General features: G+C 43.0%; 1 protein-coding gene and 1 long non-coding RNA gene across 3 annotated transcripts in view; one reads left to right on the top strand and one right to left on the bottom strand.

The window, feature by feature from the left end:
* SLC6A4 (solute carrier family 6 member 4) overlaps positions 1 to 13,745 on the top strand; it is a 33,011-nt gene extending 19,266 nt beyond the window's left edge. The window contains exons 8-14 of the mRNA XM_070390310.1: positions 139 to 266; positions 1,291 to 1,403; positions 2,179 to 2,310; positions 3,315 to 3,414; positions 4,710 to 4,810; positions 8,539 to 8,706; positions 12,998 to 13,745. Coding sequence (XP_070246411.1) covers positions 139 to 266; positions 1,291 to 1,403; positions 2,179 to 2,310; positions 3,315 to 3,414; positions 4,710 to 4,810; positions 8,539 to 8,706; positions 12,998 to 13,072 — 817 coding nt within the window. The 3' untranslated portion in view covers positions 13,073 to 13,745. The remainder of the gene's footprint in view (positions 1 to 138; positions 267 to 1,290; positions 1,404 to 2,178; positions 2,311 to 3,314; positions 3,415 to 4,709; positions 4,811 to 8,538; positions 8,707 to 12,997) is intronic.
* Positions 3,470 to 15,730, bottom strand: LOC138992137 (uncharacterized). Of its 2 annotated transcripts, none has more exons than XR_011468037.1 (3): positions 14,742 to 15,730; positions 10,740 to 10,851; positions 3,470 to 7,386 (listed from the first exon to the last, which is right to left on the bottom strand). It is a non-coding gene; the product is annotated as an uncharacterized lncRNA (long non-coding RNA). The 2 variants fall into 2 exon arrangements; XR_011468036.1 differs by having other exon boundaries at positions 10,740 to 10,854.
* Positions 15,731 to 17,504: the final 1,774 nt, after the last annotated feature.

The raw sequence follows: 17,504 nt of genomic DNA on the forward strand, positions 1-17,504 counted from the left end.
ACCTAAGAGGCTGCACCCTGGGAGGAGACAGTCTTGAAGTCTCTGTGAGCTCAACCCGTTCATCCTTGTCAGTCTGGAGACATTCTCCTCAGACTCCTGACTTAGAAATGTCTCAGTCCCTTGGGTTTTCTGCTCCAGAGACGCCCTGGTGACCAGTGCGGTGAATTGCATGACGAGCTTCGTTTCAGGATTTGTCATCTTCACAGTGCTGGGGTATATGGCTGAGATGAGGAAAGAAGATGTGTCTGAGGTGGCCAAAGATGCAGGTAGGGACCTTGGGTTCTGTTTGGGTTACTTGCTCCCACTGAACTGCTTTGCTGCTCTTTGGATCTTTACAAATATCTTAACTTTTGCATTATTTCTAATAGTTCCTCTTAAGTTTTTCAAAGGTTTTAGAGATCTAAACCCTTTCCATGTGTTCAGGCCATAGTGGGGGTGGGACAGCTCCCTTGGGGCCCAGCACTAAGGCCTTGATACACTGTGGGCTTGAGAATATGACTTGGATGATGGCTCTTAAAACTAGTGGGTCTGGGTCCTGTGATGGGTCCAAGTCTAGTAAGCAAATGATTACCAGTCCTTAGAATTTCCTTTTGCAGAAAAAGAAACGTAGATGATGCAGTCACTGTACTCTACTGTGAGTTATCATGGAAAAAGACTGACAGACGCTGAGAGGTGATGGGATCTTGTGGATGGAGTCCCAGGGCTTCTTGCCAACGTACGTCTGTCTTTGGCCTGACGTGGTGCTCTGATCCCGTCAGCCTCATGCCCCAAACTAATGTGCCTGATTTGGACCATGGGAGGTTGAGGACATGTTCCTCATACCATCAAGAAAGTCAAAATAGCTGGAAGGCTTTGTTCTAAGACCTCTTTTATTCTAAAATCAATTTAACATTTTCTACTGTTCTGGAGCTAAAGAGAGAGCTAAGTGCTGTGAAAATTTTGGAGATCTTTGTTGGGGGGTGAGGAAAGCACAAATTTATTATATAGTAGAAACTCTTCTTCGTGTACACAGATTTGCTAGTCTTGGGGTCTCAGGTTTGTTTCCTTTCTCCACGTTGGTTGAGGACACACTCTCTCCAAGGCGGATGCTATTCCCTTCCTGCCTCCCAGGATGTCAGGATAGCCAGGTAGGGTGGTGTGGGGTGCGAGGAGGCATTTGGTACATGTCCAGGCCTGCTCCACATGTAAGGTCTTATGACAGGCGGCATAATTGTTGGTGTGGTCATTTCCCCCGAGACATGTCTGTAGGGCAGGTCTTGGTGACCACCTCCTCCTCTCTCCCCGTCTCAGGCCCCAGCCTCCTGTTCATCACATACGCAGAAGCCATAGCCAACATGCCAGCATCCACATTCTTTGCCATCGTCTTCTTCCTGATGTTAATCACCCTGGGCTTGGACAGCACGGCAAGTGAATGGGGAGGGAAATCCAGCCCTGGGGAGGCGGGAGGAGGAAAAGGAGAAAGGGGAGGAAGAGGAAGAGGCAGCTGTACCCACTCCCTCCCGTGCTGGCCACCCCAGGCCATGCTGTCTGCTGCCCTCTGGTGCTTCGCCAGCCCCTGTTCACTTGGGCGCTTACTACCCTGTAGTACATCAGTCATTAATGGCAGCAGATCCCAACGTTTTTGGCACTAAGGGACCGGTTTAATGGAAGACAACTACTCACCTCCTGCTGTGGGGCCCAGGCTACACGCTGGTACCAGTGCATGGCCTGGGGTTGGGGACCCCTGATTCATGGAATAATGAGGGTAAAGTGCCAGGCAAGGTCAAGAGCTCAGCACATGTGAACTGCTGTGATTGTGCTCTGTCCCTTGACCAGACTGGCAGCACCTCAAGGCCAGGGCAAGGTCCCTCTTATGTCTCAGTGCTCCGTGGCCCAGCATTCATATCATTAATGTGGAATGAGTCTCAGCTTGGAGTCGGTGTTTCTGGAAAAACCAAAGTCTCCCTGAGAGACCTCATGGGAAGAAGTCCTATCCATGTGCTATACTTTCTTTCCTTGGTGTCCTTAGCGATCTAAATGATGGGGTAATATGGAGATAGGGCCAGCGAGGAGGGGGAACTGGTCACGATCAGCTTGACAGGCCACGTGGCAATCTTAACCTCTCCCTCTCTTCACTGTCCTGGAAGTAGCAGATTTGTCTCCAAGTCTCCATGATGACTGTTTGTGTGCCCCATTCAGTTTGCAGGCTTGGAGGGGGTGATCACAGCTGTGCTAGATGAGTTTCCACATGTCTGGGCCAAGCGCCGGGAGTGGTTTGTGCTTGGCGTGGTCATTACCTGCTTCTTTGGATCCCTGGTCACCTTGACTTTCGTGAGTACAACCCCCAACCAAGAGTCAGCTTTTCATTGGGCATTGGGACACTGCACGAAGCTCTTTCTTTCCAGCCCACAGGGAGCCCTGGCTTTAGGACCAAAGAGGGAGAGGCTGTTACTGCTGTTAAGAAGTTAGGCATCACGGAGAAGGAGAAAAGTTGTTTTTGGCGGCATCTGTCACTAGAATTTGGGCATGGAGCTGGAGGTTCAGCATTTTACAGCAAGTCCAACTAGATTTTTATCTGGAGAAAAACTAAGACTTGCCTTTTCAGTCTATTTCCAGTCCTTATGGCTGCTTTCTTGGGAATACTGCCCAGAATATCTGGAGGCTGGCACCTTGGGTTTGTCACATTGTCTCCTCCAGAGAAGTTGCAATGGTGATGAAGTCAGACCTTCTCCAGTGATTTCTTTTTGAGGGGGAGGGGAGCTGAGGTAAACACTATAAAACTGTACATCAGACAGTACCTACAGGCATGGCAGGCTTGTATCCTCCTGACTCAAGGCGGATTTTGTAAATCAACTTACCTTTAGGCCATGACTCAAATGGCACTGGAGCTTCAGCAGGGCTTTGGGGACCTGTGTAGGACCCATGGGATTTGTGATTCAGGACAGAGGCAAAACCATGACCACTGGGCCCAGTGTCCGGTGTTGTAAGTTTCCCAGATTCAGTCTTTAGGGACCAGGATTCTCCAGGGTAGAGTACACAGAAGGTGTTCAGTAAACTGAAGAAAGTAGATCGAGAGGTGCTTTTCAGTTTGTCTTTAAAGCTTTGGAGTGGGGAGGAAACAAGAGAGTGACCAGTAGGGCTGGAAGAGGAGTCTGATAGGATGAGATCTTGCCTACCCTGCCAAAGCCAGTCTAAGAGGCAGGCTCTGGGGTATTTGTATTCGATCCAAGGTGAGAACTTTGCAGGATTATCCTAAGAAGTTCTTTTTGTCTCTGTTGAAAAGAGGAGGCAGTGCCTCAGCGGGCCTTGAACCAAGTTGGTGGTCTCGTTTCCAGGGCGGGGCCTATGTGGTGAAGCTGTTGGAGGAGTTCGCCACGGGACCTGCAGTGCTCACCGTGGCCCTGATTGAAGCAGTTGCTGTGTTTTGGTTCTACGGTAAGATGCTTCCTTCCACCATATCCTTCCTACACCAGCCTGTGTAGGCCCCAGAATACACAAGGGCTGGATTTGTCAGAGAAAGGCAGGCCAGTGTATAAGACATCACCTCCTGCGTGCCTTCTTCAGAAACAGGTCATTGTTTCCTCCAGACTCTGTACAACAGATTGCCTAAGCTCCTGGGAAGACTTTTTTTCTGAGTAAATGTTTACTCAGTGGACAGGCTGAAGTGGTTCCCTATAGCTTATCCACAGTGGTTGCTTAAGATCTGACAGACACAGTTTAGGAGCTTATCTTCCAAGCAAGAGGCCAGAATGTTTCTGTTTGGATTATCTGTCTTGGTAAAACCTCCAGTTTATTCCCCTTCCCCCAGCTGTGGGATGGAATCTGATAAGGGTGAAACCCCCAGGAGTGCAGAGTAAGCTGACATGGGTCCCTGGGCAGGGATCCCAAGAGTCCATGGGCAAGGATCGGGAGGGCACAGACAGTGGAAATGAAGAAAACCAAGTTCAGAGATCTTTAAAATCAAAAAGCGATTACTTCATTCTGAATATATTTATTTTCCCAGTTTCTATGATAGCACAACAGCTGCATGTACATCATTACACGTAACATGAAGAAGGCGGGGTCCCATGTTTTGAGTTATACGTGGGCCTGGTTTGGGGACTTTTTTGTGTGTTTGAAAGAAGTCCTCCCCACCCCCTCAGCACTTCAGAGAACCAAGTTCCAAGTCTGTGATGCTACAGACCTGTGGGCACTTTCAGGGAAGCACCCACAGAGCGCTCTTCCTTCCCCTTCTCCATCTCTCCCCAGTCGGAGTTCCCACTTCTCACTTTCCTGCCGGTTACTTTGTAGAGAAGAACCTTGATCTTGATCTGACAATATGAATGAGCAATAGTGGTTAGAATTTTCTCTTGAAAGTTTCTAGCATATGGTCAGAGTCAGTCTCTATCAAGTGGGTTCAACATTTTTAGACAAAGTTCAACTTCCTTTTCTACAGTAAGGATAAAATCAGATATATGGTGAAATCCTGGAAGGGTGGTGTGGGCACCAAGACGAGGCTTTACGACCCTGCCCAAATGTCCACCAGTCCCCCCACTCTCTGTAGAAAGAGCTTTGCTTGCTATAACAAGCATTTTTGTGACATGTTTGCCATCCCACTTTCAGGCCAGACTGGTGTCCCTGAACCCCTCCTATGGAGAAATTCCAGAGTTGCTGCTCTCTCTGAGTCAGGGGCTAGGAGGACAGTCTGTTTCCTCTCTTAGTCAATCTCCTCCTCTTTTGGATGACTGTAGGCATCAATCAGTTCTGCAGTGATGTGAAGGAAATGCTTGGTTTCAGCCCTGGATGGTTCTGGAAGATCTGCTGGGTAGCCATCAGTCCTCTGTTTCTCCTGGTGAGTTGTCATCTCCCTTCTCCTCTGGCCCTAGAGAAAAGATTCACCCTCACTCACTCACCACCATCCCTAGAAAGTTAACCACTCTTCTGGCTTCTGTCACATTATTTCATCACTTCCCTGCTCCATGATAATAACATGTAACATTCATTGAGCAAGAATTGCCAGGCCAGACTTTATGCTAAACTTATAGCCACTGCTGTTTTTTTTTTAATGAAAAAGGGTGAATTTATTATGAATATGAAATCATTATAAATTACACACACAAAACAGTAGAGTCCCCAAGATATATGAAGCAAACACGGAACTGAAGGGAGAAACAGACATTTCTATGATTATACTTGAAAGCATCAATCCCTGGTTTTCAATATTGGATCAAACGTCTACACAGGCAGTCGATGAGGAAATGGAAGATAAACTCAGGTCTCAGTTTGGTTTTCGGTCTAAAGTTTTACACCCAGGGTGAGGGTCTTGTTTGCCTTTCCTGAGTCTCAGCCCCAAGCACCATTCCTTCCCTGCGTGGAGAATATGAAAGTGAACTAACGAACAGACATGGCTTCTTTCCTCAGGGAACTAATCCAGTGTCTCTCCTTCCTTTGAAAAACAAATGAAAGGATTTAAGTAGATTATCTAGAAGCACTGGTAATAATATAAATTAATAACCCATTTATGTCAAGACTTCTGCTTCTAGTAATGGCAGACTAGTGATCCAGACCAACCCTCTCACTGAAAACAGCTAAAATCTCTGGACTTAAAAATACATTGTGTTTTAAGTATACAAAAAAGCAACAGCAAGATGACAGGGTAAAGGAACTACGAGGCCAAGACCTAGAGGAACACTGGAGCCCACAGCATATCCCAGAGCCCCTGGTCCTGAGAGTATCTGCTGCTTGGGGCAAAGTTGGCTTTGGTTTTGGAAATCTCCAGTGTCCAGGGAATGGAAGTGAAGGAGGGCTTCTGTGGTAGAGAGAGAGATGAAGCAGAACAGAAGCAAGAATGAGCACGCTGGCCATCTTACAGATGAATATCGAGACATGCAGGTACACAAAGCACAAAAAATAAAGGGCTGCCCTGGGAAAGTAAAAAAGAATGCGAAAGAGTTGTTTTGAAAGAAGGCACAGCTGTATCCATGTCCTCTGAGGAAATGGATGGCCCAGATAGCCTAATAAGCTGGACTGAAGGAACTGTCTCTCGCTCTAGAAGATCAAAAAGCTCCTTCCACCCTAAATTGAGTTACAGATAAATGAAAGAAGTGAGAGTAATCCCTGCTGATGTGCACGGAGTCACTTTACCCCAGGCTACCTCAGAGCACACTTGGGATGTTAGCAGGGCGCTTATCCATCTTTGGGCAAACAGGCAACCCTTGGAGCTGAGCACTCTCATTTGACAATAAATGAATTCTATGTCTGACTCAAAATCTATGCCTAAAGAACTCTGGCGGGGGTCATCTTTAAGAAAATGAGTACAGAATTACTAGGACACCTGTCAGGTCCTTCATGAGCAGCACAGTAAGTCCTAGTAGCCACGATAAATATTATCATTATTATTTTTTTGACCACACCAAGCAGCATGAGGGATCGTAGTTCCCTGAAAAAAAGAAAGATTGAACTCAGGTGCCCTGCAGTGGAAGCACAGTCCTAACCACTGGACAGCTAGGGAAGTCCCAATAAATACTGTTTTTATGCAATATTAAAAAAAAAATTAAAACTAATGCAAAAAAATTACTGATGAACAAATTCCAGCATTTTAAATAAACACAAGATCTGACCATATACTTGGCATGTCTCACCTCACTCACTCTCATCTGGTCCTATCAAGAATTTGTTTCTTTAAAGTATTGCACTAAAATATTATTTCTTGATTACTGAATTTTGGCACCCCCTTAAATGCTGTATCCAAGGTGAATACCTCATATGCCTTACTCTAGTCCTGGCCCCATGCTTTTAGTATTTTCATTTCTGTGGTGGTCTGGCAAACTGGGTGAACACTTGGGCTACAATCAATGATTTTCTGTGCCAGTAAAATCCAGGTACAGATCTGGGTTCAGGCACGTGACTTATAATTTCTGTGACGTTCACTATACTCACTTCTTCTAAAGGTGCTTCAGGGCACAATTAAGAGGAGGCAAATCTGTCCTCCACTTCTGGGTTTACTTAACAGATCCCTTGCTCTGGGCTTTTTAAGGCTGCTTTAGGTAAACAACGAGCAGCTTACTTAAAATATTCTTTTTCGTTGAAGCTAAGTTAAGAAAAAGAAAATACTGTATACGAGCAAGAGGAGGTGGGGGTGTCTGGAGCAATACTTGGTGGCCACAGTGGGAGCCTGCAGCCTCCCTGGACTGTGTGAGGTTCCACACACCTGACACCAAGATGAGACAAGTTACAGCTCCTGACCAGACCCTACGTTTCCCTGTTCCAAAATCACCTTCCTTAGTAGCTGGGGCTGGGGCTGAGGAGAGTCTGTCTGAGGAAAAGGTTTGCGAATGGCAAGGCTCGTTTTGAAAGCTTCTTCCTGGACTTAGGAATAGTACTGTGCTGAAGATGGATGTGTGTTTAACAGTTTCCCATTTTTATTACCTGAGGACAAAGAAAAAAAAGATAAAAATAGACATTTAACCACACAAATAATTTACATTACTGTCTTCTTTATGACTATGAAATAATAAGATAAAATTAAATCAAGAGCAATAACAATTTCGGCACAGTGGTTACTAGGCAAAAACTGGCATTTACGCTCTCTCTGGAAAACAAACTGAAATAAGAAGACTCATAAACTGAGTGTTGGGAGTGCAGCGTGAAATTTTTCTTGGTTGAAATCTTCACTGAATTTTTAAGTAAAAAGTGTATTAAGCTGCTGTTTCCTTCCATTATTCCTTTCATTACACGGGCCAGTGGCAGGCAGGCATTTGTTGTCAAGATGCCTCGTGGCAGAGCCAGCCTTGTTGAAACCCTAGTCCTTAGCTTGGGGTTAATATAAAGAGAGAGGAGAGAAGAAACAGGTGCTCAGGAGTCTGCATCCGCTCCAGGTCTTGAGAACCTTATTATGTCTCCTGGACGTAGGTGCCTTCCATCTCACCAAAAACATCAGCAGAGAAATGGGGGGGGGGGGAGATAAATAAAAACAAAGCAGAGAAAGAGATGAAGCCCTAGGACTGGCAGGAGCCATGGAGAGGCTGCCCAGTTTATTCCTCCACCATCTGACAAACTGGGGCCTGAACTATGCCTGATGGATGCCAGTCTCTTCTCCTTTGTATCTCCCCTCAATAACTCTCTGAGGCCTTGGCATCCCTACTGTAGGGGTTGAGGTGGGGGTTGGGGAGGAAAAATCAAGATAAGCACTTCCTTGTTTGCAGTTGAGGCACAGAAATTAGTGACTTCTTTGTGTCAAGAGATCAATCTAGCATATCTCACCCTTAGGCAATTTCCTGAAATTTTCTTCCCTTTAGCATTGGTGGCTTCTCCAGTGGCTCAGCAGGTAAAGAACCCACCTGCAATGCGGGAGACCTGGGTTCAATCCCTGGGTTGGGAAGATCCCTTGGAGAAGGGAAAGACTACCCACTCCAGTATTCTGGCCTGGGGAATTCCATGGACTGCGTAGTCAGTCCATGGGGTTGCAGAGTCAGACACAACTGAGCCACTTTCACTTCACTTCACTTTCTGTGGTATCAGGACGGTCTCTGTGTGGGTGTTGTGAAAATTTTTTAATGTTTCTTGACATTTCTGTTTTAGTTCATCATCTGCAGTTTTTTGATGAGCCCACCACAGCTACGACTTTTCCAGTATGATTATCCTCGGTGGAGCATCATCCTGGGTTACTGCATAGGAACCTCATCTTTCATCTGCATCCCCACATATATAACCTATCGGCTGATTGTCACTCCAGGGACACTTAAGGAGGTATGTGCTAGTCAGTGTGTGTGTGGACTGGTAATTGTTTGGGAAGAAAAGGGTTCTTATGCTCTATTCAAAGGAGAGAAGTCCACCGCAAGGATTCACCAAGAGGCTCTCAGCCTTATATAATCATATACCTACATCACTATGTAGCCTCTGATAGCTGCCACTGTCATCTTAGGGCATCTCCCATAAGCCTCAAGTATGAAGGTGAATGAGTGAGCTGTTGTCTGGATGCGCCACAGTGCACAGCCTGGTATATAGCATTCTAAACATATTAGGAAACTGCTTTGCCTCCTGCATTCCATTGAGCACAGACATCAGATCAGTGGTGTCTGGAGCAATAACACAAATTTGATTTAAGTGGATTTACTTTAAATCCACTTAAGTAGAGATTATGGTGGAAAATGTCTGTGGTCACTTTTCTAACAGCAATGTGATAAGGGCTATTTCAAAAATCATCACTAAATAAGGATGTTACAACAATATTATGTGCGTGTGTGTTAGTTGCTCAGTCGTGTCCGACTTTTTGAGACCCCGTGGACTGTAGCCCACCAGGCTCCTCTGTCCATGGGATTCTCTAGGCAAGAGTACTAGAGTGGGTTGCCATTCCCATCTCCAGGGGATCTTCCCGACGCAGGGATCAAACCCAGGTCTCCTGCATTGCAAGTGGATGCTTTACCATCTGAGCTACTAGGGAAGCCCAATAATATCATAGTTTTAGCTTACGTTACTGGAGAAAAAAAAAAGCTGCCACTATAATAGCAGGATTTGTGTCAGTAAATGAATAGTGTGCTGTAAAAATTTCAATAACAGAACCTTACAATTTGTATAAGATTGTATATATTTTAAAGTATCTTCATGTAGATTACCTTACTTTGTTATTAAAATACTTCGTGAGGTAGATGGGCAGGTATCCTTAGCAAAGATACTGAATCTGGGAATGCTGATGCTCACGGTTTCCCTATTTCAGTGACTTGTATAGGGATGCACAGTACAGGGAAGCTCAGAATCCAGGGCTTCTGGGTTTTGGTCCAATGCCCTTTCATTCTTAGGTGCAGCTTCTCTTTTGTGTCCTCAGGGTACTAATGGTTTGCGGATGTAGACATTGGCTCTAGAGGTTAGGGAGACGAGTTGTCACTTTTCATCCTGCGCTGTCAGAGTTAGTAGTTCAGGCCACCAGGATTCCCAGCAATGTTAGCAAAATTGAAAATGCTGGGTTGTTACTTGCTTGGTTGTGTTTCATGCCACAGTGAGGGTACTGTGGCAGGAGAGCCTGAAGAAGAGGCTGCTTACAGAAGTCCGTGGGTGGGTGCTTTTGCCAGAGGCGAGCTCAAAGGTGAAAAGTGGTATTTGGGGGAAAGCTAGAGGGATGTGCTCTCTAACAACCTGAGATCAGAGCTGGGCTAGTCTGTGGGCTCTTAGAGGCAAAACTCAAATATGAGTTTATCACACTCATCTTCCTAAAACATTTCACAAGAAACATGAAGTGAGAGCCTGAGGCAATTACATAGCACCTCTTTTCTGAGAACTGAGATTGCTTCTTTTTGCAAATAGAAAAACTGAATTCTAGGTGAACAGAACTCTGCAAGGAGTTCCTAATTTCCTACTCCCAGAACAGCCCTATTACAACCTCATTTCTCCCAAAGGGCCGTGGATGCTGGTGTTGTCTGAAATATATGTTCAGGCCAGAGCCACTGTGTCTGCTCCTTCAGGCTGTTTTTTATGGCAGTCATGACAGCCCACTGACCCCGCTCACCAAACCCAGAGGCCAAGGTCAGGGTTGCGCATTCAGGTCAATACATTTCAGTATTCTTTGGTCACAGACTGTACCTCAAGTCTTGGTCATCTTTCTTGCAAATTCCCGTTGGCCACAAGGAAATGCTACCCAAAGGTGTACAATTAGAGAGCTCAGATCCGTTAGTAGTAGAGAAGGCTGACTGCAGGGCCACCAGATGGGAAACAGTGGGTTAGGAAGCATCACGATACAGCCAATCAAGGGGGCCTGGGAGGGAAAAAGACTATGGCAAGTCACTTACCTTCTCTGGGCCTTAGTTTCTTCATATTTAACACGTGCTCACTGAACTGGATTAACATTTCCAAAGTGTGTTGTAAGCAGCTGTAGTTCCATGGGATATCAATTAAGTGTTACTGCTGGGGAAATGTTACATGGTCAAATAATTTTGCAGAATGCTGGATTAAGGCAAAGTTAAACAGGTCTCTTTACAACAGGACTTCTGAAAAGCCTTAACATGCCTATATGCATGCTTAGTTTCTAAGAGGAATAAAGCATGTTTTTGCCAAGCACCCCAAGGGACTATTAATTTTTTTGTGAATACCAGACTTTATGGTCTATAACATTCTATATATGAGGGAGGGAGAACTCATATGACATTTTGGTATGTTTTTTTTTTTAAAAGACTAAGAGTAAAGTAAATTTCATAACTCTTCTGGGCCCTAGCCACATACAAGGCTGGAGTTTGTGGAGTAAGTCACCACCTGCTCACCTGTAATTTAGAGCCTGTCACGGGCATCTGCAACCTGGAGGTCTCAAGGTTGGAGTCATCACCTGGATTAGGTGACTGTCAGAGAAGCCCTTAGTGACCTGCAGAAAGACACTGGGAATATGGTCCCTAATAAAATCATGAAGATGGTAACAGTGATCCAGTGCTTGCATGATCACCTTGCAGAAGGCCAGGGACTGGAAAATTTTGAGAGCAGTAATAGTCTGGCAACTGGAATGCTGCCCAAATACGGGAAATAAGTGTACCTGGCCTTTTGGGAAATAAGCAGTAAGAAGGGCAGCAGAATGGGCAAGTAGAGGTTACAGCACAAAACCTTTTGTGCTTTTCTCTGTGGGTCTTGCTTCTGCCATACGCCTGACTGCTCTTCTCTCTCTGCACAGTATAGCTTCACTGAAGACTAGTTAGAGTGATGTGTCCAGTTCTCAAAAGGCCTAATTCTCCTTTATCAGTTATGGGTTACAGATTCATCTTTGAGAAAGAACGGTTTGTGAAAATTTGCTTTCTGTGACCAGACATGTCCAGGTAGCTGATGAGCACTGTAGTAACTCCTTTTTAAATGGATTCCCAGGGTGAGGTTTCATTACAGTCATCAGGAACACAACACGAACAATTTTGTGAATTTCATTACCTATGAGAATGGGAACTTTTAAAATTCCATAGGCCCTGCTCCTTAAAGAAGAATAACTCCCAGAACCAAGAAATAAAAGATTAAAGGGGACCACATACTTTTCAATCCAAAATAAAAGGACAAGTAGCAGAGCCTCACCTAAAATCAATAAATCAAAATATACTTTCAGATCCAATTTTGCTTTGCTAACCATAGGTTCAGATTTTTGGCTATCAAAGATTTTACTGAGCAACTGAGTATTTTCTTTCCTAAACCTCTGCAGTGCTCCCTACATCTCTGAGCTGTTTCACGTCACCCTAATGCTAAGTTTTACAAGGCAGGCTGTGTATTTCATACCCAAACCCAAGCATATTTCAGATCTGTCCAAAAGCTCCTATGCACCCCAGCTGTTTCTATGGTAAAGATTCTCAGTCTTTTCCCTGTAATGAGTACTATGTCAAAATGAGATTGCTTTAGCAATGATGATTTGAATGGGCACATCTTTTAAAATTATGTAATAATTTGCACCCTTGTATGAACTAACTACAGGTGAATTCATTAAGGCAGTAACATCTTGGTTGTTCCAGTGACTGAGCACTATCCACTGTGACTGTAATGTGTATGCAGGGCACAAGGAGCCTGGCTGAGGTGGGGGGAACCAGAATCCAGTGCTCATTCTGCTCCCCAAGCCCTGTGGGCCACATGAAGCCTCCTCTATCCAGAGAAATGGATGTCCTTTCCCAGACCATCAAAGGCATGTTATGGGCCAGCACTGGTTCTATTCAAGGGTCATCATTTTCTCCTATTAGTGTTAGAGTGACTTTTTAGTTTACAGATGCTTTTATATAGTTCCTTTATATGGCATTTCTACCCATATTTGAGAACAAACAAATTAGGGATTCCTTTCGTTTTTAAATTTCTTTCTTTGGCTGTACCTCATGGCATGCAGAACTTCCCCGACCAGGGATCAAACCTGCACCCCCTGCAGTGAAAGCTGGACTGCCAGGGAAGCCCCAGGATTCCTTTCTTAACAAGTCAATAAAACTATTCCAATTTACTATTAACCACCATTTAAATGCTATTTAACCTTTAATATTAATGTTGAAAAAAACTTTAAGCATTAAATTACAAGAATATTTATAACATCGTATCTTCTTCCTAACAGCGTATTATTAAAGGTATCACGCCAGAAACACCGACAGCAATTCCCTGTGGGGACATCCGCTTGAATGCTGTGTAAAACATCAACAAAAGGAAGATGGCTTCCCAATAACCTCTTCCTCCAGTCCTGACAAGTCACACATCACCTTCTCCCTCTAAGTCAATGAGTTTCCGGCTAAGCCTATCAATGGAAGGGCCTTCTTCATAGAGACACAGTCCCAAAAGACTACGGTGCCCAGATTTTTTCGGCCTCCAGTCACTTTGTGTGAAATCTCCGGGACATGTTACCACGTTAGACTCTGTGATGCAGCTAAAGTGGACTGCTTTGAATGTGTGAAGCTGTGTATGAAAACCACCATGTCATCATTAGGACTAGTTTAGGATCAAGTCTGTGAAAGTCTCCTATGTCATTCCTTCTTATGATCATCAGTATCTAATATCGTTTGCTTCCAAAGATTTCAACTGCTCATGACTGCATAAACCATGTAGGAAAAAACAGGGATACTGTCTTGCTAGCCATATGTTTTCTGAGTAGCAGAGAATCCTATAGCTGGAGTCTATTAGAACCCTGTAACCTGTGTGCTGCTGTGGAATCAGGAGAGGAAGATTTAAGAAGCTAAATTGAAAAAATAATGTGTATGTGTGAGCATGTGTGTCTGTGTGTACAACTGTTCCAGTGTATCCTTACCCATTACAAACTATATGAATTTCCTCTAGTTTTTTTTTACATTAACAAATTCCACCTACTGAAATTTGTATGTATGTTATTATTTAAAGGGTATAATGACTATGACAGGCTCTGCCACCTATTCCAAGGACACTGCTTTAGCCCATATGCTTTCCTCTATGGGCTGGCCTTTAATATTTGCTGCACTTCACTGCCATCTTCCTGTCTCTCTCTACTAAACATACAGGGTAACAGTCCACAGGCTAATCTGGCCTATTTCATTAGTCACTGTGGCTTGGCTGTGAACTACTCTGAAGATGAATATTGATAAATGCATCTTCAGTGTTCAGTTGGCTATCTGGTTTAAGCTCTGTCTACTTCAAATGACTGAGTTTGACCACTAAGGTTATTTTGCTTTGTGAAGAGCAGATAAATCTAATTCTCAGAGGGTGTAGAGGTCTGACACCCTGACCTAAACCAAGGTCATCCTCAATCCAAAAGTAATTAAGAGAGTCTGGTAAGTGAACCTCCTCCCAACTCCTTGACTTTTCCTGGGTGGTCATCAGGATAGTGGGCCCTCCAGATAATTTTCAAGATTGAGTCTAAATAAGGCTGATTGGAAAACCACATAAAACCCTTAATACAGATCTAGTAAATGTGACTTCAGTGGCTTGGGACACTCAGATGCATAGGTAGAGAAGCAAATTTTACCATGTAGTGACATTTCCTTAACCAAAACCTTAAAGGCAGTAAAGCCTAGTCAATGATAAAAGGACTCAATCTTCTGGCCCCGTATCACATCAGTCCTCTACATGAATCTAATTCAATCCTAACAACCTTACAGAAAGAAGATCCCTATAGTAGAGGCCTAATTTCATCCAATTATAGATCTTTCTCCCTTGGCTTCCTTTCCCCAACAATAATCCCCAGCCACCTTCCTGTATTCCACTACATCCTTCTATTTCTGATGCCCTGCTTTCCCCAGTGGGGTATTTTCCCCATAGATGTCAGCTGCTGAGAAATTTCCCAAATTATCAGAGGAAAAGAGGAGGGGGATTTAAGATGACTCTTAGTGACCTACCTTATCTTTGCCTTTTCATTCCTTCTTGCTACCTTATGTCTTCTCTTTGCTTTCTAGGGTGCTGAAAGGAGAGAGGTGATATAAGTGGCAGTGTATTTGGTGGTAAATAGCTTTGCAAATTTTAAGAACTTGCTTTATATGGATTCTCCCCCTCTCACACACGCTTATACGTTTTCCAAAGATACCATTTTTTAAACAGCACTTTTTCAAACAAAGAGTTTTGTCAAGCCAGGTGTTATACAGGTGTTTTGAAAATTTTCAAATGTCACTAGACTTTAAAAAAATCCAAAATCTCTCTTCAATATAGTCTGCATTTACTTGATTCCTATTTATCAATACTACTCTGAATATTTTTTAAGGAAAACTTAGTTGGTAGACCAACTTTAAAATAATCTTTTAAAGACCTTTTACATCTAATGTAGTATTTACATAAAAGCAAAAAATAAAAATGGAATGAACTGTAAAGTGCTGAAGTTAATTTCTTTTCTGTAATTTACTAGTAAGAAATAGGGAACAGACAAGACACAACAAAAGAATGGAGGCCAATTCAGTTGACTGAGATTGTTCCTACATGTTGATATGTAATGGAGTCCAAACAATTTATCTCCATTCCAAAAAACTTGAGACCCATTTAAAACTTACTCCATTTGTTGTGTGGAATGCATGACTTGTAACCTAAATTCACTGCCCTGGCTGCCCCATCCGGAGATGGAAGCAAAGACCCCTACAAACCCACCCAGTCAATCAATGTATTAGCTCCAAAATCATATAATGACAAATCAAATAATGAATCTCAAAGTAAGGCAAAGTGATTCTGTGAGATTAGTCACTCTCTCACCATCCTCTCTTTTTATGCAGCTTGTTAATTTGGTGCCACCAATACCAAACAAAATTTTAAGTACAAAGTTCCACTTATCCACCCCAAATCTCCTTAAAAAGGGAGACTATTCCCCTAGAATTAGAACTGTTCTCTCTGAAAAGTAGGAAAGACTGACCTGGTATGTTCTATCTGTTGTACAGTTGATTTGGAGGTCATCGTCAAAGCAAAGCTTAAAACCACGGAATGCAGCAGCTTAACTGTGCTGTTCTTACGCATATTAAGACAATCATTAGCTATCCAATGGTACAATCCATGCCCGGTTCCTTTCGTAGCATGTCTTTCGGCTCATAAATCAACACCTGGTGCTTAAGATATCATTAAAATAAGGCAGTATTCAGAAGGCATTTTCTCCATTTTTTTGGTCAGAGACAGTTGGGAAGAGCAGTAGATCCCTCAAAGAGACTATTACAATCTGTCATCACCATAAACCAATGAAAACAAAACAGTTCTACGCCAAGTAGGAAGTTGTATACTTCAGTCATCATGGAGCTCACCTGTTACTTACAAGGAGAGTTACACAAAAGGCTATAAATTAGGAAGGTAAATTTAGAAAGTGCTTGCAAAGTATGCTGGAGACTGAAATTGATAAATCCAAATATTGAAGAAAAAAACAAACATTAAGACAAGGTATATCCCTATACTGTAGAAAGATTTCCTGGTGAAACATTCTGAATTTTTTTCTCCAATATCACAGATAAGCCAGTGATATATATTAAAATGTGTCCTGTTTAGTTCCATGGAAGGACTATTTCAAAAGCTCTAAATCTTTTGTTATTTTTATAGTATTACCTTTCCCCCTCATTGGTTAACTGTCTCTAAATTTCAATGATGGAACAATGCTTTAAAGTTCAGATAACTACATTAGAGGGCAGAAACAAACCTACTTACTTTCTCTACTCTTCCTGGGATCTAGAAATTTCTAAAGAAATATTTCCTCTCCTAGAATGACATAATACTCCTCTCAATTTTTTAATAGGCATTTACTACAATGGAAAAGATGGAATCTTAAGTATGTCTTTGCTTGTGTAACATATAGTTGGAATCCATTTAGTACTGTTTCTACATTAGGTGTATCAAAACAAATTTTGTAATGATTCACAATATATTTCAATTGAAATTTAAGCTTGTATTTCTCTTAACACCACCTCATAATATCCATACCAAACTGCTCTACCACCAATCAAGTTTTACTTCCTTATCAAAAACAGATTATCTTCCCTGGCCAAATCTACTTTGGAACCAGTGTGCACTGGTGGAGCACGTCATCAGAAAAGTTTTATGTCTGCTAAACTAAGAACCTTATCATTTAGGAGAGAGAATAGGTGATTTCAGTCCTTCAGTTCTACAACTGAAGACTATAATTATAGTAGATAATCTAACAAATTGTAAACACTGACAGTTCAAACAAATATTTAGAAAAGAGGAGCTAGCCCATCTCTAGGCTTAAAATGCCTGAAGTGAAAGTGACATACATCAAATAAATCTCTCAGAGAAATGTTGAAAATAAAGGAATGAATGAAAGTGAAAGTGTTAGTACGTCAGTTGTGTCCAACTCTTTGCATTCCCATGGACTGAAGCCTGCCAGGCTCCTCTGCCCATGAGATTCTCCAGGCCAGAATACTGCAGTGGGTAGCTGTTCCCCTCTCCAGGGGATCTTCCCAACCCAGGGATTGAACCCAGGTTTCCTGCACTGCAGGCAGATTCTTTACCATCTGAGCCACCAGGGAAGCCCCAAATACCTAAATTTCCATAAACAAGAATATTTGCTAATTTTTAAAAAAAGTTACTTGATTCTTACTCGAACTCTAATATTAGAAGTATACCTTATCTTAAAACTGATACATGAAAAATGCAAAGTTTAAAGGATAAAATTAGGGACTTAT

The sequence above is a fragment of the Bos mutus genome, chromosome 19, assembly GCF_027580195.1.
Source record: "Bos mutus isolate GX-2022 chromosome 19, NWIPB_WYAK_1.1, whole genome shotgun sequence".
Lineage (NCBI taxonomy): Eukaryota > Metazoa > Chordata > Mammalia > Artiodactyla > Bovidae > Bos > Bos mutus.